The sequence below is a fragment of the Paroedura picta genome, chromosome 4, assembly GCF_049243985.1.
Source record: "Paroedura picta isolate Pp20150507F chromosome 4, Ppicta_v3.0, whole genome shotgun sequence".
Classification (NCBI taxonomy): domain Eukaryota; kingdom Metazoa; phylum Chordata; class Lepidosauria; order Squamata; family Gekkonidae; genus Paroedura; species Paroedura picta.
The window spans coordinates 113,827,674-113,850,171 of NC_135372.1; the positions used below are offsets into that span (position 1 = coordinate 113,827,674).

Below are 22,498 nucleotides of genomic sequence, written 5' to 3' on the forward strand. Positions count from 1 at the left end.
TCCAGCTGTGGATATACTCGAATTCCCACCATTCTGTGTGATTCACAGTGCCTGAACAAGAATTTCATAAAGCTGAACAAACTTCACATTTTGGGTCTCTGCTTTAATGGGACCAAACAGCTTGGCTAGATATCACTGGAAGAGAGAGTCACCCAATGGACTTCCATAGCTAAGTGGGGATTTGAACTAGGTCCACACTCTCAGCCCTACAACACTCACCGAGGTTCTGCTAGTGGTCCGGCAATATGTCTGGTCTCACTTGTGTTTGTTTTCAGGAACTGACTTTCTTGACAACATCTGCGTTGTTCTGTGAGATGCATAGTAGTTTGAAATGATGTATTTCATGAGACCCTTATGGGTTTTTACGTTCTAGAGCCTAAGAGGAGTCCTGATAAATAATTTTTATAATTGCTGGGTATTCTCAGTACACCAGAGGGTCAGTAGCCTAGGTGGATGTTATGTTGGTGTGCTGATGAAGCCTGTGTACCTGCTTTGCAGGGGTAGTGACTCAGTTTAAATGAGATGCTGGATGAGAGCAAGATGGTGTGGGTGAGTCCCTTTGCCTCACCAGAATCATGCTTATGTGTGGCCTAAGGTGGTATATTTGGAGCAGGTGCCAAATCCTGCCCCCTTCAAGAAGGAGAAAAAAGGACAGCATGTGCTAATTGTTAAATATATCAGAATTTCAAACATATGTTTGAAGAGAACATCGGTGTTAATGTATTTACAAGCTGAGGGTAGTGCTGAGAAGTATAATTTTAAACAGTAGTTCTGTCCCTGTTTCTTTCCAGCAGGGGGCCTGAAGTATTTCGGTTATGAGGTCCTATGCAGAGCAATCATTATAGTGACTGTGTGTTATATTTCGTTTTATTGGGGAGGGGGCTAAAAGTATGGGTATAAGTGAGTAAAACGCTTACTGCTGAAATAATTCCCACAAAATTGATTCCACTTGCTCTTTTCATTATGGAAGGACAAATTTATATCACATATCATATTCAAAACATAGAACGGTGCAAACATGCAAAAAAGAAAAAGTTGTGCAGGTGTTTTGTATTTTTAAAAATTCTTAGCTTGGTCTTTATATACAGAAGCATGAGGTAAGAATGTAGTGGCAGAATGAATGTCAGTATTTTATATAGAGGCTGGTAGATTCCAGTTTTGAAAGCTGCTTTACTTTAAAAACCCCTCCTGCAAATGAGAATCATAGAATCATAGAGCTGGAAGGGGCCATTCAGGCCATCTAGTCCAACCCCCTGCTCAATGCAGGATCAGCCCAAAGCATCCTAAAGCATCCAAGAAAAGTGTGTATCCAACCTTTGCTTGAAGACTGCCAGTGAGGGGGAGCTCACCACCTTCTTAGGCAGCCTATTCCACTGCTGAACTACTCTGACTGTGAAAATTTTTTTCCTGATATCTAGCCTATATCATTGTACTTGTAGTTTAAACACATTACAAATTGAGAAAGTAGCTCAATATGGAGGTGGGTGCTGATCTAGATTTTTTTTACTACCGTGCATTTTTTTTATTTGCAAGGGTCTCTGTTATCACCCACCTTGGTCACATGGCCCATTCTACCAGCTCAGTACATTATTAGCTCATTTTTCTACTTGTTAAACCAAACTTCGAAAAGAGGGAAAGGGAGAAAAGAAAAAAGGTAATGCAAATTAGGTTTATACCAATACAGATGAGCTACTGATTACTAATATTCAGAGACTGGCATAATGCAATATTACATTACACTATTTAGCCTCTTAAGGCAGCTTATAATAAAAACCATACATGAAGTCAGCCAATATTCCTGTAACCTAAGAAAACTTAACATCAATAGGAATGGATCATGGGATAGCAAGAGCAAAAAACTTAGTCTTTTAATTCACTTTGTTTCGTATCTGTCTCTCACTTGTCTTATGCCAATAAAGGTATTATTATTAATTTATAGTTTGTCACTCCTGTGTGTAATACAGAACTTTATCAAACTTTATAAAAATTCAAGAGCCCTGCTTATAATGTGATTTTTAAATGATAGCAGATCCTAGTCTTTTTCCTTTCATAGTTAATTTGAGATGCATTTTGGAGTATATTCCATTACTCTGAAATCATACATTTAAGACCATTTATTGTTGTGGTTTTTCCAGTCTAATTTTGCAGGTATAGATAATCATGATCAGTGTGGTGTCTAGAAGAAGACTCAAATAAATTTAAAATTATTCTGGCCTTCATCCCTGTTTCAAGTCAGTTTCTTTGGAAACAGTTTGGGTTATTTTTACAAGTCTGAGAATGACCAGATGCAGCAGCATATGTTCTGTTTCCTAGAATTTTACTATGTGACTGAAGATAGCTATGCCGAGCCAAGCCAGGAGCCAAGAGTCTTGCTCCTTCCTGAAACTGGCAGGTGTGTCATGCTGCAGCTAAACATTCCTTCAATGTAATGTTTCCCTCTTTGGAAGTACTTTTGGAATGATGCCCATGGAAGAATACAACATTTGGAAAATATTACACTGAATTTGAAAATACACATGGACTTTCCAGAATTTTTTTTTTAATGCAGGAGTTGGCAGGAATCTAGCTTCTTGTTCCTACATCTTCCTTATTAAGTTAATGAGGTTGTTCAGTTGAGTGGATCAGTTTTCACTTGTATTCCCTGGAATAATTTCAAAAGTGCTCCTCCTTTAGAAGTGACACATGTAACACCTGTTTGGCAGCAGCGACCACTATGGCTGGTTTCCTGTACTCTGCCCCCATACTGTGCAGCCCATGGCTCATCCGCTGCCCCACTCTTGGATGGGAACTTGTCTGGAACAGAAGCAGCTCAAGGCACTTAGCATTGGTGTGATGAATCTTCCTGCCCTGCATTCAGTCCCATCTCTAATTGTTCATCGTGTGCACCTTGTTTTCTGCGCCCATCTAGCAATTGGCATGAGAGGATTAAAATTGGCCTGACTGACCCCCTACCTACAAATGTAAAATTTCCAGAAATGTTAAAGCCTTAGGTGGGAAACCCTGAACATTTGGGGAAATTTTAATATGTGCAATACTTATTTTCTAACAAACCTAAATATTTTACTGCTTTAACAACATGATTTTTAACTTAGCAGATAAAACTGTAGTGTTTGACATATTTGTGGAACATAACAGTATGAATATCTTAACTTTTCTATAAGAAAAAGAGCAAGTATACCTAATACTTTAGGAGAAGTTGCAAACTACTGCACCCTACGGTCCCATAGCATATATATATGTTAATTATTGGCATGTGTGAATAGGAAAAAATGAAAAGAACGTAGAAAGCAAATACAGTAGTAAACAGAAGAAAATATTGTTTGTACAGAAGCAATCTGGTACAGTCATAGTAGGTACTCTCTCATATTTGTATATTAATTAAACCTCATAACATTGAAAACACAGAACTCTTAATAATGTATTATCACTGAATTCATTATAGCATATTGTTGCCTAAATTATTCATATTTCAACAAAAGAAGTTTTAAAATGTTGTATAGCTCTACGGTATCCACAGGAATTACAAAGAATAAGAAAAGGAACCATGACGGCTGTCCAAATAAGAAAATTCCGCACTAGTCTCAAGATTGAAAAAGTTCTTGTTTATGTAGTTCAGATAGTGGGGCTTCATCAGAACGAGGTCTGGTACTTTTAATCTCATTTTCAATAACCTTTCCTCAGTGACAATGCTTCTAAAAGTACACATCCATTCTTGGTAATTTTTCAGACTCTTCAAGTATCCAAATGGCAAAAAACAGCCTTATCTGAGAGACTACAGACTGTTACACTTTCACTACCCCCACTCCAACAAAATGTGTGGAAGTCCATGTATTGCTGTGGAAATGCAACCAGCATCTTTTCCTTCTTCCCTGGCCAGTTTGGAGATGGTGTATGCTTGGCATCTCTCTTTGCTACATTGGCTTCCATTATTGCACCCTTTTGTAAACCACAAGCAAGGTGCTTCCGTTGCAATCTCTGCCCATTCTTATATCTGTTCTGTTATTTCTCATGAGAATGAAAGCTAAGTTGGAGCTTAGAAAGGATTTTGCCATTCCCACCTAGCTTGCCTTTCCAGGTGGGCAAAGAACAGCAAGAGGCAGATGAAGTGCCTTCAGCAGGCTTAGCAAGAGTAGTGATGGACATTTCCTTCTTGTTCACATTTCCATCATTTGTTCACATTTTTATACATTTTACCCAACTTATCTGGATAAAATATAAAGGGATGGCTTATTACATGGTGTTCTTCTAGCATTAGAATCAGCATCTTTCAATGAGCATGGAAAGCAGATGTAGTATTGGAAGAGATAACATGCCAAGCAGCATTGCAATGCCATTGTTAAAACAGAAATTATGTATTAATTTCCATTCAAAGTCATGCAAGCTGAACAGGCCCAGTTATTTAATACACTAGGAGTTTCATACAACATCTAGACACTTCATATGCATTTGTGGTGACTGTTCTTTCTGTTCTGTCTTTGTAGCTGGTGCATTTTAAAGTGCTGACTCACTCCCCAATGTCTGATGCCTCCATCACCTTCGGATGCAAGCCACAGTCCCCTTTTGACAATAGCACAGATCAGGATGATCTGCATGATCTGGTGACAATCTCCAATTTGGCCAGTGTGAGCCTGGCCCAGAAGGACCAGCAGAATGTGGTATCTGATGTGGTACCTGATGAGACTGTGCAGAACATGGTGACCTCCCATAATGGGGTGGAGGAGGATGGGGGTGGGGGCACCGCGGTGAAGAAGAAACGGAAGAAAAAAGAAGCGGGGCAGCAAGAGCTGAGTAGTGAAAGAGAAACAAAACCAAAGAGGAAGAGAGAGCCTAAGGAACCAAAAGAACCCAAAAAGCCCAAGGAGAAGTCTAAGGAGCCTAAACAGGAAGGCACCAAGAAACCACGTAAGCCACGGGAGCCCAAAGTCCCAAAGGACCCTAAAGAAAAGAAGAACAACTTGGAATCTCCCCCCAAAGCAAGGCCCAAGAAGTCTAGGTTGGTATTTATTACTTTGTATACAGTATTTGCGTGCATGCCTGGCAGCCCTTTTTTTCTCTCTTGTGGAACTACTTAGCTTTATCCTATGTATTATTGATCGGCTATACCAAGGATATTGTGGATGGTAAAGAGATGGCTTAGTTCTGTTGAAGAAGAAAGGTAAGGTAATGATTTAACACAAGGGTCATGATCTAGACTGGAAGACATATATGGAGTATGGACAACTCTCCTGTTATCTTCCTCTTTGGCCACTAATAGATTGAAAATTAAAGGTGAGTTTGCTCATGGAATTAGTAGTTAATAGTGGATTATTTACCTTATTTATAGTGTTTCATTTAGAACCATATTGCTGCCCTTTCAGCCTGCCTGTCAAAGCTGCAGGAGTTTCAGTTTCCAGATTACAGGGTAAAGGCCAGAAGGGACTTAATTATTTTAATTAATTAATTGAATGGAATGAAAATAAATATTTCCAGTTGGGATTCAACTGAAGGTCCACTAACTTGTAGGCAAGTGGCATGAGAGCCAGATCCTCATGGTACGATTCTAAGTAACTGATTTATAGGAAGGATTCACAGGAGTGTCCCTCTTTGACATGGCTGCATCTTTCGCACTTGGAAGTACCATGTGTATATATTGAAGAAGTCTTAAGTCGACGTTTGAATGCATTGATCAGTATAGTGCATGTTTTTGCCCTGGGCGTTAGGTAAAGGTATCCCCTGTGCAAGCATCGAGTCATGTCTGACCCTTGGGGTGATGCCCTCTAGCGTTTTCATGGCAGACTCAATACAGGGTGGTTTGCCAGTGCTTTCCCCAGTCATTACCGTTTACCCCCCAGCAAGCTGGGTACTCATTTTACCGACCTCGGAAGGATGGAAGGCTGAGTCAACCTTGAGCCGGCTGCTGGGATTGAACTCCCAACCTAATGGGCAAAGTTTTCAGACGGCTGCCTTACCACTCTGCGCCACAAGAGGCTCATAACGCCCTGGGCGTTACATGCCATGATTTGGAAAGAAGGAATACATTATTATGATGAATAACAGAATTAGTTGAAAACTGAAGGTGCTTTTTCTGTAAGGCCTTTTTATGTTTTGGTAATTATTCTCTGTCCTTCAAATGTGAGCAATGAAGAGAGGGAAACAGATAGAAAAACAGGTATCCAAAGTTTGAAGTGAGGCTATGGCAAAATTGGGAGGTGAATCCAGTTCTAGGCTTGAATCACTTTTCAGTGTGGCCTTTCTAGAGCTAACATACTTTCCCTCTAATAGCCAAAGGATATGCTTCCTCCCTGTCAGTGTTTGACCATGGCAGATGAGACTCTTGGAATTGTTTGAGGTGTTGCCCAAGCTAACGTAATTAAGAAGATGGTCAGGAGAGAGGAGCTGATAGATTGCAGCTGACTTATGGTGACCCCTTATGGGTTTCAAGGCAAGAGAGGTGGTTCGCCATGACCTTTCTTTGTATAGTGACTCTAATATTCCTTGATGATTTTCCATCCAAATATTAATCAGGCTGACCCTGCTTAGCTTCTGAGATCTGACAAGATAGGGCTAGGCTGGGCTATCCAGGTTGATAATAGGTGGTGGCAATATTTCAAGGTTTTGCAGCTGTTTCATGCTTTTGGCGGAGGAGAGTAAACCAGCATGGCCTCGGATGGATGGCTTTCAGAATTCACATGCAACGACAACAGTAAATGATAAGTCAAGGGATTGCCACTTGTTCCTCAAGGTGTGCAACAGAACAGTAAACAACAACCAAACTTGTACCCTGTCTGAAATTCTATATCCTAGCATATGCTGATTTTGCATTCATCCTCTATCTTAATGAGCCTCTTGTGGCGCAGAGTGGTAAGGCAGTGATATGCTGTCTGGAGTTGTCTGCCCATGAGGTTGGGAGTTCGATCCCAGCAGCCGGCTCAAGGTCGACTCAGCCTTCCATCCTTCCGAGGTCGGTAAAATGAGTACCCAGCTTGCTGGGGGGTAAGCGGTAATGACTGGGGAAGGCACTGGCAAACCACCCCGTATTGAGTCTGCCATGAAAACGCTGGAGGGCGTCACCCCAAGGGTCAGACATGACTCGGTGTTTGCACAGGGGATACCTTTACCTTTTACCTTTACCTCTATCTTAAGATCTATACGGAGTTATTTCTTATAAAGGCATTTAACTTGTGTCTAAAAGGAATTAGGTTCTGCCACTGCACTGTGGCCAGCATGTTAGATACTTCTGTAGAAATATTACAAGCACATTTCAGCATGGAATTTATGCAAATATTCCCATTCAGAGAAAGACAAAAAAGCAGTTTATCTGAAACTATGCTCATCGTGCATCAGGGTTTTTGCTCCTTGTTAGTCAAGTAAATCCTTGTCAGAAATTGTACTGCATTGGGTGTCCATTGTTGTTTAGCCAGGCTAGTGACAAACTGGTCATGCTTGCTGCTTCAGGTGCTCAAAACCCTGGATTTATGTCCAGTGGGCTACTCTACAGTTCATTTGTTGAAATAGATAGGTAAGGAAAGTTCCTTCCAAACAGGCAGGGTAAAAGCATTCATGCAAATTGAGTAATTGCTGCAGACTCTCTAAGCAGCTGCTAATAGTGGCATAATCTCCTCTAAATTATTTCTAATCACAGATAGATACAGCATTCATGAATGGATCAGTTAATTGTGACTACAAAATCAGTGTCTGGGGACCTACCATTGAAGCAGAAGCTCTAGCTTCCATGCAATTTCAGAGTTTCTGATTAATTTAAACGTGTGGCTGGGTCATATCTACCCTAGAAACTGCTTAGCAATTTATATTTTGCCCAACCCCCAGGCACCGTCACAGAAAACTGGAGCGTGATATATTTTGTTTAAAGCGCTTTCTTGCTACTAGTTGACCAAATGATAAAGTATATGCTGGCACCAGGTATGGGAAATTAAATGTCTGGCATTTCCTTCTGCCTGCTGAGACAAATGTACTGCAAATAAGCATTGTTTTAAGTTGGAGCTTTTGAATGTTAATGTGGGGGGAAACACTATAGTAAATTTGTGCTTGAGCTCTGCCTGATTTTGTACTTGGACAGTTATATGGTTTGCTGCTTGGTGAGGACAAAATGCTGAAGGCTCTGCTCTTTCTAGCTCTGCAGCTCTCTTTGCTTAGGGACTCTGGGAATTTTAGCAAAGTACATTTAAAAAGAGTATTTAAATCTGTCTTGTGAATAGAGCATCGTAATCACATGGAAGATTACTCACCTGTGGATGATCTCAGGACCAGGAGGAATTGAAAAGGAAATATAATTACAAGCACTCAGCTTGGTGCTGTCAGTCAAAATTAAGGGTTTTTAAAATGAAATAACAATTTTGGTATACCAGAAGTGGTGGTGTTAGTGAATTTCAGGAGAAAGGCAAAGAAAGACTCCTGTGGTATCTCTCATAGATTGTTGTTTATGGCATAAACATTTGTATGTAAGTAAGTATTTCATCTTCAAATACTTGAAGGGCTGTCATACAGAAGATGGAGCAAAGTTTTTTTCTATTGTCCCAGAGGCTTGGACCAGAACCATTGGGTTGAAATTAATTCAAAATAATGTTTGGCTAAATATCCGGAAGAAGTTCCTGACAGAGCGGTTCCTCAGTGAAACAGGCTTCCTTAGGAGGTGGTGTGTTCTCCTTCTTTGGAAGTTTTTAAGTAGGGATTAGATAGTCATCTGACAGAAATGCTGATTTTATGAACTTAGGCAGATTGTGAGTGGGTGGGCAGGAAGGGATGTGCCTGTGTTTAACTCTTGTGGACTTTCCTGCATACCCAGGGAATTGCTGATTACCACTATGGGATGGTCGGTGAATTTCCTCCAGGCCAGGCTGGATTCTGGAGATTTTTGGTGGGTGGATGGGGAATCACTTGGGCATGAAATTGGGATCACTGTGGCTAGGATTTTTTGGGGGGGAGGGGGAATTTCAAAATTTTGGGGGCCCATTATTCCCTGTGAGGGACTTGGGAAGGGGGTAGAGTGGCTGAATTTCAACTGAATGGCACCAGATTTACAAGAAGTTGCCTGAGGGATAAGCGGTTGAAATGCTAGCACCCTGGGATGAGCCTCTTTTCCCCTCATGCCACTTCCAGCCATCCTTTCTTCAGAAGACCTGCTGAATTCTATAGGAAATGGAGAAGGGGTAAAGGTAAAGGTAAAGGTATCCCCTGTGCAAGCACCGAGTCATGTCTGACCCTTGGGGTGACGCCCTCCAGCGTTTTCATGGCAGACTCAATACGGGGTGGTTTGCCAGTGCCTTCCCCAGTCATTACCGTTTTACCCCCCAGCAAGCTGGGTACTCATTTTACCGACCTCGGAAGGATGGAAGGCTGAGTCAACCTTGAGCCGGCTGCTGGGATTGAACTCCCAGCCTCATGGGCAAAGCTTTCAGACGGCTGCCTTACCACTCTGCGCCACAAGAGGCTCTTGGAGAAGGGGTACCCAGTCTCTTTTTCAATTTTTCCAGCAATCTCTGGATTATTGGGATGCATTCAAGTACTGGAAGACACTTGTATCCAAGGTACAGCCCAGATGACAGCTCAGACTGCTCCTTTTCCTACTGCTGAGGCCCAACAGCTGGAGAGGCAGCTTGTAGCAGGCCTCTACCAAATGCCAACACCTACACCAGTCATCTCTGCAGGTGCATTCCAGTGGCAGCCTCAATGAAGGCCCCGTTATTGTACCATCTGAGCCAGAGGATGGCATGATGGAAGGCTGCTGTGAGGCAGGTTTCCATAAAGCTGGGGGGAAAGCCATGGCCCTCCTTCCCTTTTGATGAACTCCCCCTCCCCAGCTCCTCTCCATCCCCCTTTTATTGCTCATTCTGTTCCATTGAATTACCTCACAAAAGTAAACTAGCTGTACTAAACTGTATTCTAAAACTGGACATAGATGGAGCTGCCCCTGAATGTGACTCACTGATCTGCTGCCCTTTTTCCCGCCCTCTTCAGTACTAACCTGCAGTTCCCTTCTTTAGCCTCCAAACTAACTTATTTGTTTTTGTAAAATTACTCCTAGACTTGCATCAATTGGATTAAAAAACTGGTTCCGACTTTCTAGCCTAAAAGAAGCTGGCTAATTTCTTTGTGGCAACTTGAAAGTATGGAACTCTTTTTCAAAGCTTCAATTAATGTTATTTTTCCTCATCTATGAGCAAAGCCTTAAAAAATTAAGCTAATCCCTTAGTCTTTCTGAAAATTGGACTTCAGTTTTTTGGAAGGCTAAAAGGTCAGCCTAAACCCTATTTTTAAAAAGCCTTCTGTCTTCAATTAAAACATAGGTGAAGACCGTCTAATAATGTTAGGTTAGACACCTAACATTATTTTGGAAGTCTGACCAAAGTCTATTATTGTTTTGTTTTGAGAACAATTAGTAAACTAAAATTTATTTTGTTTGTGTTTTTAAAATATCTCCACCCTACCTACAGTAAATGTATTGAAACCCAACTAGAATTTTTCTTCACAACAGTTACTTTTTCCAAGCCAACAGAAACTCACCAAAATCCCAATAAACCACTTCTCCCAAAACTCAAACAGATTTTTGAAACAACTGTAGAACAGTTTGGCACAAGAGTGCCAAAAGATAAATTTTTGAAAACAACAACCTTGGAACCCTCTCCCCTTTCCCATGTGTGAACTCTTTGAAAATTAAAATGCAAGGCAGATAAAATTAAAAATCCTAAAACATTTCAGGAGACCACAAAATAACAGTGTAAACCTTTAAACTTAAAATAGCAGAAAACAAAAGTAAACTATTCTTAGAAGAATCCCAAAGAAAGCAAAGCCCTCCCCCCCCCAATGAAACTGACTAGGAGGGTGGTAGGTTGAGACACTGCCATTTGGATTTCATTTGGATTTATAGCCCGCCACTCCCCTAAGGTTTGTGGCGGGTAACAGCATATAACCCCCCCTCCCAATAAAAACCCCTAATACATAAACACACTGTGAAGGAGTATAAAGCACAAGAAACATGTTCCTTGTTTTTAAATGGAAAATTTCTAATAGGGGGGGCGGTTATATAAATCCAAGTAATTAATATAAATTTCTGGGAGTTATACAGATAATTTGATAAACTCGACCTGTTGTGACTTTTCTGTTCTCCCTTTTAAAACAGGCACCTACAGGGTAATGTTTTCAGAAACAAACTGGGAAGGTGCTATGCTATACAGTTTCTTTGCATTTTTGTGCTGGGTTTGCTCTTGGTGAGAGAGGTGTAATCTGATCCCCTCTCAACAAAACCAGACAGTTTGTAATCCAGTTAACATAGTTCAGGGTTCTTGTTCAACCCTGTTTTCCTTTGAAGAAGACTCAACTGTGCCAAGTTACCCACTTGCAATGCAACACCCCAACCTAACTCCCCCCTACAGTAGGTTTAAAAAAAAACATTGCTTTGAATATCGCTGGCTGACAAAGAGTTCTTTGCAAAATTAAGGCATGTGCTTTTAGTATTTTTAATGTTAATTGTTTAAGCAAAAGTGCCTCTATATTATGGTTAGTAGGGTTGTTCTGTTTTGTTACGACTTACCTTAGTTTGCTGCCTTAGTTCTAATTAAAATATAAATGTACTGCAAAGCCATAGCTTACCTTGCCAAGCTGATTTCTCTGTTGAGATGGTATATATTGGGAGACACCAGTGGCACATCCTTGTCTGAATCTGTATTAACTATAAAACAGCCTGTTGGATCAGACCATTAGTTCATCTAGAACAGCATACTGTTTCTTACCAGAAGCCCTGGAGGACACAATAAACAAGGCATAGAGCATGAGTGGCCAAACTGTGGTTCTCCTTGGACTGCAAGGCGAACAAACCGGTCAGTCTTAGAGGAGATCAGGCCTGACTGCTCCTTAGAAGGCCAGATCCTGAAGATGAAACTCAAATACTTTGGCCACTTCATTAGAAGGAAAGACTCCCTGGAGAAGAGCCTAATGCTGGGAAGGATTGAGGGCAAAAGAAGAAGGGGACGACAGAGAATGAGGTGGCTGGATGGAGTCACTGAAGCAGTCAGTGCAAGCTTAAATGGACTCCAGGGAATGGTAGAGGACAGGAAGGCCTGGAGGATGGGTCCATGGGGTCGCGATAGGTTGGACACGACTTTGCAACTAACAACAATATAACAACATATGTTTTTTTAAATAATTGTTGCTTTATTTACATTGCAAGCTGCCTTAGTCCCACAAGATAGAAAGTCTGCTTATAAATGTTTTAAATAAATAAGAATAAACTCTTGGTTGAAATGAATGAATTTTTTGTCCATTTGCCATCTGTTTAATCTCCATAGAACATGTATTGATGCAGAGTTGGGGTTTAGATTTGGCTAATCTGAGCTAGAAAAAAACCTGAAAATACCTTGTCATATTTTCAACCTGTTAATTGGGGGGGGGGGGGGATTTTTCTGGCTACTGAAATGGCTGAGCCTAAAAAATCCCCACAGTACTGCCAGATACCTGGAGTTAACACATTTAAAGGAACCAAGATCTTTTAAAATGTTTCAGACTTCACTCCAAGCCCTGTGACTTCATGGCATGGAGTGGAGAAGGCCATTCTGGCTTTGAATGAACTGACTCAAAGGAATTTAAAGGGATCTCAGTCTCTTTAAATCCTCCGATTAATGAAGCATACCTTTAACGTAGAGGGCTGATATTCTTGGAAACAAACAGGGTTGCTTAGCTACTGTATTCCTGGACTATCTGTTGTAGGTGAACCTTAGGTAAGCAAGCAAATCTTCTTTGTCTAACTTTCATGCATTGTGAAATGGAGACATGATCACCAAGCATGATTGCTTCCATGTAGTGTTGGAGGAGCTTCATAATTTAGACCAGGAATGTACCTAGACAGAATGGTGGGCATGTTTTGCTTACAGTGCAACCCCCTCAGTCTTCACGATTGAACTAAAGGAATATGTGTGCATATGTGGAATAAACCATAATCACATGATTGGGAGGGATGCCAAAGAACAAATGTGCTTCTCCAAGGTACCCTCAAGAGTTAGTTAAGCTATGGGCCTTGTGTGAGTGACCAGTAAAATAAAATGTATCTGAAATGTTCACTGTGTCTTGTTTACTTTTTGGACAATTATCATCCAGGGCACTGTGTTGAGTTGTGTAGGCAGAAAAGTTTATGAAATCTAGACTAATGCTTTGTAGGGTTTCTGGGAGCTAAAAGTACTTCAGGCTGCCAGCTGGTTCTCTCTGATTAAAATATTGGCCCAGATTTGACTTTGGATAAAAAGGTGAACTGAGACTGCAACAATGTCATTGTATTTACCAGCTGAGTGCTTCCAAGAGCTGTGTGTCTGGTTAAGGCTTCTGCAAAAAGTAGCTGGGTTGTCTTGTTGATACTGGAATTAATTAAACCTTCTGATCCCAGCCTATATTCCCTCTTGCCCCTTTATTTTGGCTCAGTTTTCTGGTAGACAAGTTGGCATGCCTCTCTCTTTGCATCTTGACTTCCTTACCCAATTTTGCTTATCATTTCGGGGAAAAATATTTCCCCTATTTTGGTGTTCTTCTAAGAACATCAGCTTCTAACAGCCCCGAATCTTATTTTTAAAGAGTAATCAGCTGTCACATTTGGCAAAATAAAACCAAGAATATTTGATACCCACATATTGTATGGAGGCAGCAATAATTAAAGTTATCTCACTGAATGGAACAAAGGCTCTGTAAAAGTGCTATCAACTGACAAGAAGGCAAATACATGAAAAAACTGTTTTTTTTTTAGTTAAACCCTTGTCAAATATTCAGCTTCCATTTCTTGAATGATGTCAGTTGAGCACAACTGCCTGAGTTCACAGAAAGCCTGAAGTTCTGCAGTGATAGTCCTCTCAGAAGAATGTGGGCTGGACTCCAAAGTTTGCATGCCTAAAATTAATCTGGACATATACAAGTCTTTGCCTGATTTTCCCTTATGTTTACACTTTCTTACACTGCACTCAATATTACTTCAAGGTAGCCTGTGAGATATCTCTTGACCTTCAAGAGTGGTGTTGTTTTTTTAAGAAAGAGGCTGTGATGAGAACAGACCATTGAAAAGACCTGGCTGATGCCTTGCATGATCCTTTGGATTCTAAGGTGTTGACCCAAAGAGATGTGGTACAGCTGTCAAAATCATGATGGCTGATGCCTTGCATGATCCTTTGGATTCTAAGGTGTTGACCCAAAGAGATGTGGTACAGCTGTCAAAATCATGATAGCATAAAGGGAGATGTATTAGGGTGGCATTTTGTACAGAAATGCTAAACATGAAGTTGCATGCTGAGCCTGCTTCCTGAGAGATGCACTGTAATACTGTATGTATCAATTCGTGTATACAGCACAGAGCAAGGACCAACTCCTGTTGAGAAGAAGAAAAAAGGGAAGAGGAAACATGACACTTCAGTGGAAAGTCTGGAGCTAGATCAAAGCATCCTTTCGTTGTCTGGACAGAGCCCTGAGGAGTCTGCTGAATCCACTGACAGCCAGGTAAGCTTGGCCCTCTCATCTTTGTGGCTATAGATGGATCTGTCTTGAAGAATGACAGATACTCATACCATGAATCTGTGTGTAAATTGTGCTGCTATATAGCCATTATTGTCCCTGCTTTTTATGTGAACATTTTCTTCTTTATAATGAATTCCATGTTGGGAGTCCCTAAGGATTTCTATGGGTGTCAGTTTGTATTCAAAACCAGAAGTGTGGGAAGCTGTCAGACTGGAGTTTTACATTAAATATGAAAGGATCTCATTTTTATGCACCACCCTTTCATATGGGCAGCAAGGCCTGTGAAGACATTGTGCTTGCTATTGCTTGTGGGTGAGTGATATGGGATTGTTGGCATCTAGGGGTGCATGTGTAACACACACAACTTCTTGTGATCAGTTGGCTGGATGCAACCTCAGAGGCATAATTAGAATGAGGAGAACGTTCTTCCTGCTTCCAAGAATTTTCCTACTGTAGAAATTGGCATGGGATACACATAATGGGAAAGACAGCATTGGAAAACAGATCGGAGAGTGTGGGTGTGTTGGGGACACAGCTTTTGTACAGATATTATCAGGAGGTTGGTAAGAAATTGAAGAAAAAGATGGCAAGCCTCATCATGGAACATGGGTCAGGGCAGTTCCACACATGTATGGTCATTGTTTGTTAACTGCAGCATCAGATGGGAGCTGGTATGTGTTAGAGCCATTGTAGATTAAAAAACTGAACAGAAGTTCCAAAATTGCCTTATGCCAGTTCACGAATTCAGCCGCATATTGTCAGTTGCTGAATAATCATGTCACTAGGAAGCAAATTGTGGACATATGTGTACGAGCCAGCTCCCAAATGCACTCGTGCTACCTGAGAAGATTCCTGGGCAAGAGCCACTGGCACTGAAGAGGGGAGATGAAAGGAATGCTGAAGGGAGGGTTCTGGGACTGCAAGATAAAAGAAATAAGCACGGAGAACAGTTGAATGGATTTTGAGAATTAAACAAGGAAGCAAAGAGTATGTTGTTTGCTGTGATGGGATTAGTGTGCTTCTCAGAGGCAGCTCCAAAAAACGGGGATTACCTTCTGGGTGAGCAGTGTTGTACATATGGCAGTCTCACTGAATATAAAGTTATATATATATACATTTCCACATTTCTAATTCAGACAGAGTGGGGACACAGTTTTTAGATTGCCCATTGCTTCTCTACACCTCCAACCTCCTAGAGAGAGAACAGGTGGAGTATAAAATCACAGTGATATTATTTGTAGTGTAGGGAAGAATGGGAATGAATCATATAAATTCACTAGGTATGTGCCTCTGGAGTTATTCACATTCCCTATCCTGTGACCTGTCCTGGTTGTTACTTGGTTGGCTTAATGTCTAGGATATAACCGTAGTTTATGTGTGGTATGTGCAGAAGCGCCGCTCTGGACGCCAGGTGAAGCGCAGGAAGTACAATGAAGACCTGGATTTCAAGGTGGTGGATGATGATGGAGAAACAATAGCTGTGCTGGGAGCAGGCCGGGCTTCTGCACTCTCTGCATCTACCTTGGCCTGGCAAGCAGAGGTAGGGCCTGGCAAGCAGAGGTTGGGAAACAAGGTTTTGTCTTTTCACGTTTCTGTTGTGAGACTTCATTTATTTATATGAAGGACTAATGCAGTAGCGATGTGACTTGTGTGTGTATATGTTTTAGTTGTTGTACTAGGTTTGAAAGATTCAGGTGGGTAGCTGTGTTGGTCTGAAGTAGCACAACAAAAATAGAGTCCAATAGCACCTTTAAAACTTTGTTGGTCTTAAAGCTGCTATTGGACTCTATCTCGATTTGAAAGAAGAGTTATGTACATAGCTGGACCTGTGGCTGAACAGTGAATAGAATTTTGTTAGCTGAACTTTCATAAGTTACCTTGTCCCACTGTAGTTTCCAAGGAAGAATTTTCATGGGTGGGGGTCAATATGTTATAGAGATACAGTGATGACTTTCCCTTTTATTTTTCAGTGTGTATATTTCTGTGTAAGAGAGTATTAGAATGAATTACACTGTAGTCCTAGACTTATTCCAGTCTAAACTTATTGAAGTCAATAATAGTAGATTTGTTAGACTATGGCAGCAAAGTTAAGTGAAATTCCAGTGACACTTTAAAGAGTTCATGTTATGAGATGCTTGAAGTGTGTCCTGCTATTATTATGTGAGAGAAAATCGTCTCTTTCTCAGCCATTTAGTTCTTCTTCAAGGGATGGTATAGTCTGCCTTTGAAAAATTAGAAACCATCTGAAGAATGAGTCCCCAAATTTGAATAAACTTATGTAAATTATCACATGGTGGCCATCGTTCCATTCTTGGTCAAAGTGCTTAGGTAGGATGATGACTATGTAATTTCCTGATGGAGACAGATTATTTCAACCTATTTTAATCTGGGTTTAGGTCTGGTTTGGGTTGGAGCTTCAGTTCTTCAGTTTGCTTGAATTCCATTAATGCAATTAATTGGAGATTTTTGAAGTGTAAACAAAAAAGGATCATGTATGAAAATGACAAACATGGTGTTTGTAACAGTGTGGGTGGAACTAGCATATGGAATTATGCATAATTTATAGTTCTGTATAACCTTGGCAGCATTGGCGTTGCACAGTGTATCAAGCAGCTCTCAGCTCTTATCCGTACTTCTGTCCCTGTAGATGTCAGGAGTAATATGGAATGTTGACAGTCCTGCGTTCTTTTCCCAACAAGGTTCAGTAAAATCACAGCCCAGGATTAATCTAGGGCTTTACCCCTCAGATAATTCCGATGGGATTTGAGAGTTTGAGATGGTAACTTTGTCCATCTTGTTAATATTTGCTGTTTTGTGACTCTGGAGGTGGCTATAACTAAATTCTCTTCCTCTTGGGACTCACAGGAACCTCCAGAGGATGATGCTAACATCATCGAGAAAATTCTTGCCTCCAGAATGGTACAGAAAGAGGTAAGTGACATTTTGTCGTAGAGACCCTAATAGGCTCCAGGCTAGGGCTTTCCCTTTGTTCTTGGCTGAGTCTCTTGACTATACCATGTAAACTCTGTCAGCAGCAGAATGCTATTAAGCTATGTACCTTCCTCCTGCAGCACTCGGTGCCCTGGGGGGGAACGTAGTACAGAACCCATCCCTTCCTCTTTCTATTCAGGAAGGTGCTTGAGGACCCCTGCTGTCTTGTGCTGCACTCATTCTGCTAAATGAGACTAGTTCTCAGTCCATGTGAGCTCACATTAGCTGTGCAATGAGGTCCTTGTACCTGTCCTGTTCTCCTTGTAAATTATACTTACCACTTTCTGTTGTTCCAGACTCACCCTGGAGGACTGACTTATGAACAGGAGGAGTTCTACGTAAAATACCGTAATTTGTACGTATAGTGTGTGAAATTTCTCTCCCAACATGCTCCCATTGTACATTGACTGCAACGATCACCCTGAGTATTCCATGCACCCACCCAATCTTCTGCACCTTATCTTGATAGGGAAAACATGGTTCTTTGCTGCAGGAATTGGCTCTTTTATCCCTGCTTTGTCATCCTCTTGGGTAGAAAGTCTGGTGCCTGCCACCTCCTTCTTTATTAGCAGGTTGATCTGAACTTCACTCTCTTTATATACGGCAGGAGACAACTTCCTGTGGCTTCTGTCTGCCAGCCACTGGGTGCTCTTCTGCTCCTTCCCTTGATTTCCAGTTATGTCTTTTAAGATCCTAATGTTAAGGATGCCCTAGGTCTGCTTTCTCTTATTCTTTGAGGTGGGCAGTGTAGGGTATCTTTTCTTAATGTCTTAAATTGTATTTTCTGTTTGCAGTTCTTACTTGCATTGTAAATGGGCCATAATGGAAGAGCTGGAAAAGGATCCACGTATCTCCCAGAAGATAAAACGTTTTCGCAACAAACAGGCACAGATGAAGCACATTTTTACTGAGGTGAGCAGTGGAACTGACAGGCTTGTCTTGACATTTTCCCTTCTCCAAATATGTGATACATCACTTTGTCAGGTCTGCAGTAGCTGGCAAGGCCTTTTCAAGTGTCAGATTTCCAAGCAACGTGCAGGTATGGGAGGGAGGGAGGGAGGGAGGAAACCAGGTTCCCTAAAGTAGAAATGTGGCCACCTGTGACACACATAGTTTTGGGGATGATCCGATTTGTTCAGCTACATACCAGCACTTGTGCAGGAGCTTCATCTATTGGTCCCACTCAATATGAACAACATTTCACAGAATTTATTATTCTGCTGCTAGGCTTGTTACCTGTGGCTTCCCTCATGCATCCCTGGTGGGTGTAAATCAGGGCACTATGAAATTGAAATTGCTTTCTAACAGTGTCCGTAAATCCTGAGAATATTCATCCCTTTGTCTGAAAAGGTTCTTGGCACAAGTGTGAAGTGTTTCTGGCAGAAAGTGTCACATTATTCCCCAGTGTTTAGGATGAGCAGCTGCTTCTCTGTTAGTAACACAGGGAAGACTGTGGAAGTGTGATTGCTGAACATAGCATCGTTTCTTAAAATCCCACATGTTCTGGCATCGAAGGCTGTGGCTACCAGAGAAATTGACTTTCTTGCTAGGATGCTTGGAGGATAGTACTCATTTCTAGCAAGAAAGCCAGTTCTCTCTGGTATCTGTGGCGCTTCATGCCAGAATACATGCAATTTTAGAGAGGCTCTGCTGTTTAGGCAAACGCACTTCTACATTCGGCCTTCCATTACTATTAGTAGAGAGTAAGCGGAAACACAGGAAAGCACAAATGGCTGCTGACAGCCTAGAGCTTTGGAGTTGCTTCCCCAGCATCATTTATAAAACTGTCAGTTTCTTCATAGCCTGGGAAGGATTTGGGGTGATGGTGGTCCATTTTGATGAAAAATACATTGCAGGGATGCAAGATTTGTGTGACGGCATCTTGCACATTCCCAAATCTGTGGCGTTGCTTTATGGATGATTTGTGCCAGAAAATACTGCTTCCTTAGATGGATGCCACAGCTTTATTTTGCATGGTGGTATTAGGAACGTTATTGTGGAGATAGGAAACTGTTAGCTGGTGTTTCAGTCTGGCCTCTAATAGTTTCCCATCTGACACAGTGTATACCCGAAAAATACTGCTCTGTGTGTTTGTGGGTTGTTGTTGGTTTTTTTTTTTTTTGCACACTCCTACTGGTACCACTAATTCTTCTACCTCAAAACTCTGGTGAGAGATTTCTCCTTCATTCTGCTGCATGGATCAGCCCCTGAGTCAGTAGCTGAGGTTCGTAAGGAGAGGACCCTTCCTGAGCCTCTGTTCTTGCTGTGGAAGAGGTTATTAGAGAGCTTTTTCCTGTGGCTTAGGTTATGTGCAAGCAAGTTAGTGGGCAGACCAAATGCTGCTGGATCATCAGTCCTTGCTCAGCTCCAGATGTATTCCCTGCATATATAAAGAAGGATGTTGCAGAGGCTTTTTTATGCCATGATCATCTGACAGGACCCTGCATAATGGCAGAAGGGGCTCTTTGTGACCTCCCAATGTCTGATCTACTTTTATCTCTGTACCTCTGCTATTTTATTCCCTGCTCTTTTAGCCTGACGAAGACCTGTTTAACCCAGACTACGTGGAGGTTGATAGAATCTTGGAGGTGGCTCACACAAAAGATGCCGATACTGGGGAGGTAGATGGTATTCTCAGCATGATTATTATTTGCAGCTCACAGCTTCTTAGTTCCTTTAGTGTTATGTCTAACTGCAAGATAGAATGCAGAAGGAGCTTCTTAGCAACACACAGTACTATAAGCTTTTGGCTCCATTTGTTTGAGAGTTCTCAAGGATGTTATACTATGGTTATTTGCAGAAGTTTGAGTAATTTTATCCCATGACTCAGCAATCCCAGTGCCAAAAATAAAAAGTAAAATGCAGGGTTTATGTGAGGCAAATTCCAGGTTCTTGCAAGTCACGCTTATTTCTTCTCCTATCAACATTGAACTACTGGCTGCCTTGTAGTTTATGCATGAGGTTTGCATCAAGACCTAAGGGGAATGTATGAAGTGTGGCATGAATTAAAAAGAAGTTTGGAGAGCTATACATAAAAGAAGCTGGAGAGCTCAGGAAATTTCTTTAAATTGTTTCTGTACATCAGAAACACAAATGTACCCATATATATTTTCAATGCAACAATATATTTTCAGTGCAACAATTGTGCACATTTTCTCTTTGCCTAGCAATCAACACATAACTACAGATTCTTTTACATCTGATTCATGACTACCTGAGTAGTTCTACACAGTATTGTAGCCCCAGGTTGGAGCCAATGTGAGGGATCAAAATGGCAGTTCCAGGCAATTAAAAGTGTGAACATGCTGCTGCAAAGGGGTCACTGTAGTGTTTGTGTAAGGTCCTTGTTATTCCTGGTTTTTGCAGTAAAAATTACCTGCCTGCCTCTTCTTCCAGGAGAAGGGCATACACATACCCTAAAATATCTGTTTTTCAATTGACTGGGAGGCAGACTTTAATCTTATATGGTCTGCTTTGTTTTCTACTACAGCCCCCATAGTCCACTGGTGCACATTAAAATTTTAAATCAAAAGTGCATACCATGATTTTTCCTTATCAAGCTAAGATGAAGCTTTCTCCATAAAGTGAATTCCTTCTAGCCTGGTATTCTTTTAAATCCCATAACCAACAGCCACTGGATAGCTCTACACCTCTGAGTTAAGGTTTGTGTTTGCTTAAGCAAAGCCCCTCCTCTGCTCCAGGTAGCTTTTCATGACAGCAAGCTGTAATGTCATGTTGGTTAATGTTTACACTGTTGCACGCCTATTAACTTTGAGGCACGGCTGCTCTCCCAATCCCTTCCTGTTAGGGATCCTAATTTTTTTTTTTGATATTTCAGTTTGCTTGAGCAAACTTTTCTAGCTTTACAATGTCTCTTGGTTTGTGTACAGTAAGATTTTGTGAGGACTTTTGTCACTTGCTGTTTGTTACTTTTATGAATGCTCAGTGCATTTTCCCCCCACCTGGGTTGCAGGAGGTGACTCACTACCTGGTAAAGTGGTGCTCATTGCCCTACGAGGAAAGCACTTGGGAGCTGGAAGAAGATGTTGATCCAGGGAAGATAAAAGAGTTTGAATCTCTACAAGTCCCACCAGAGATCAAACCCTTGGTAAGAAATTGTGAATAAACTGATCGTTCATTCAGGTCAATGCTGCTAGTACAGAACAGGTGCAATTGAAGGTTATAGTATTTGGTACTGCTGATTAATTGGCAGTCTTTCTCATGGCGGTGCTTGTGCCGTGGTCTTCCTCTTGTTATCTTTACTGAGGTTACTCAGCGCTGACCAATAACTTTCTGTTACTAAACTTTTCCCTGTTTTCATCCAGATCTTTCATATAGTATATGCTGTCTGGCCTTGGCGATTCATGTGGTGTTGCTATTGGCTAGTCACAGACATTTTTATGGGGGCTCTTTCATCTTTGTTGTGCTGCAAGCTCTTTAGGGTGCTTCTGAGTATCTTCTACAGCACAAACTACAGGACTGCTTTGATGAGTAGATCTCTTCCCTCTTTGAATGACAGTCGGAATTCCAAACCTTTCCTGTCTGATCAGCCTGCTTCTGGTTTTGCCCCTTTCCATTTTTTTTACCTTTTTCTCAAAAAAAGTTGATATACAGGCTGAGAGCGTGTATGAGGATATAATTCAGCCAGCCAGGTGGATGGGTTTTTCTTTTACATATAGTTTACTCATTTTTATAAGAGAAAAGTATAAAGAAAAATTTGGTCCACTATTCTTTCTGGTTATCCTTTCTAGGAGCGCCCTGCCTCTGAAACTTGGCAAAAGTTGGGGAAGTCTCGAGATTATAAAAACAATAACCAATTACGGGAGTACCAGCTGGAGGGAATGAATTGGCTGCTGTTTAATTGGTATAACAGGTAGGTTGTGGACACCAGTGAGTCAGTCTGAGTGGATGTCATCCAAGACCTAATGCTGAGGCAGTAAGTTTCTAAGGAAGTGAGAAGGCGCCAACAAGTAAAGAGGCTTGTCTGTTGGATGTGTTACATTGGTGCAGGAATAGTAGGAGAAGT

At 41.3% G+C, this 22,498-nt stretch overlaps 1 protein-coding gene across 10 annotated transcripts in view; it reads left to right on the forward strand.

Annotated features, from left to right (window-relative positions):
• Positions 1-22,498, forward strand: part of CHD6 (chromodomain helicase DNA binding protein 6) — a 128,581-nt gene that overhangs the window by 57,134 nt on the left and 48,949 nt on the right. For all 10 annotated transcript variants that reach the window (XM_077335241.1, XM_077335234.1, XM_077335242.1 and 7 more), the window contains 9 exons: positions 4,482-4,993; positions 14,316-14,463; positions 15,872-16,021; positions 17,347-17,412; positions 17,769-17,827; positions 18,267-18,384; positions 20,007-20,093; positions 21,446-21,580; positions 22,224-22,345. In XM_077335241.1, the coding sequence (XP_077191356.1) occupies positions 4,482-4,993; positions 14,316-14,463; positions 15,872-16,021; positions 17,347-17,412; positions 17,769-17,827; positions 18,267-18,384; positions 20,007-20,093; positions 21,446-21,580; positions 22,224-22,345 (1,397 nt within the window). The remainder of the gene's footprint in view (positions 1-4,481; positions 4,994-14,315; positions 14,464-15,871; positions 16,022-17,346; positions 17,413-17,768; positions 17,828-18,266; positions 18,385-20,006; positions 20,094-21,445; positions 21,581-22,223; positions 22,346-22,498) is intronic.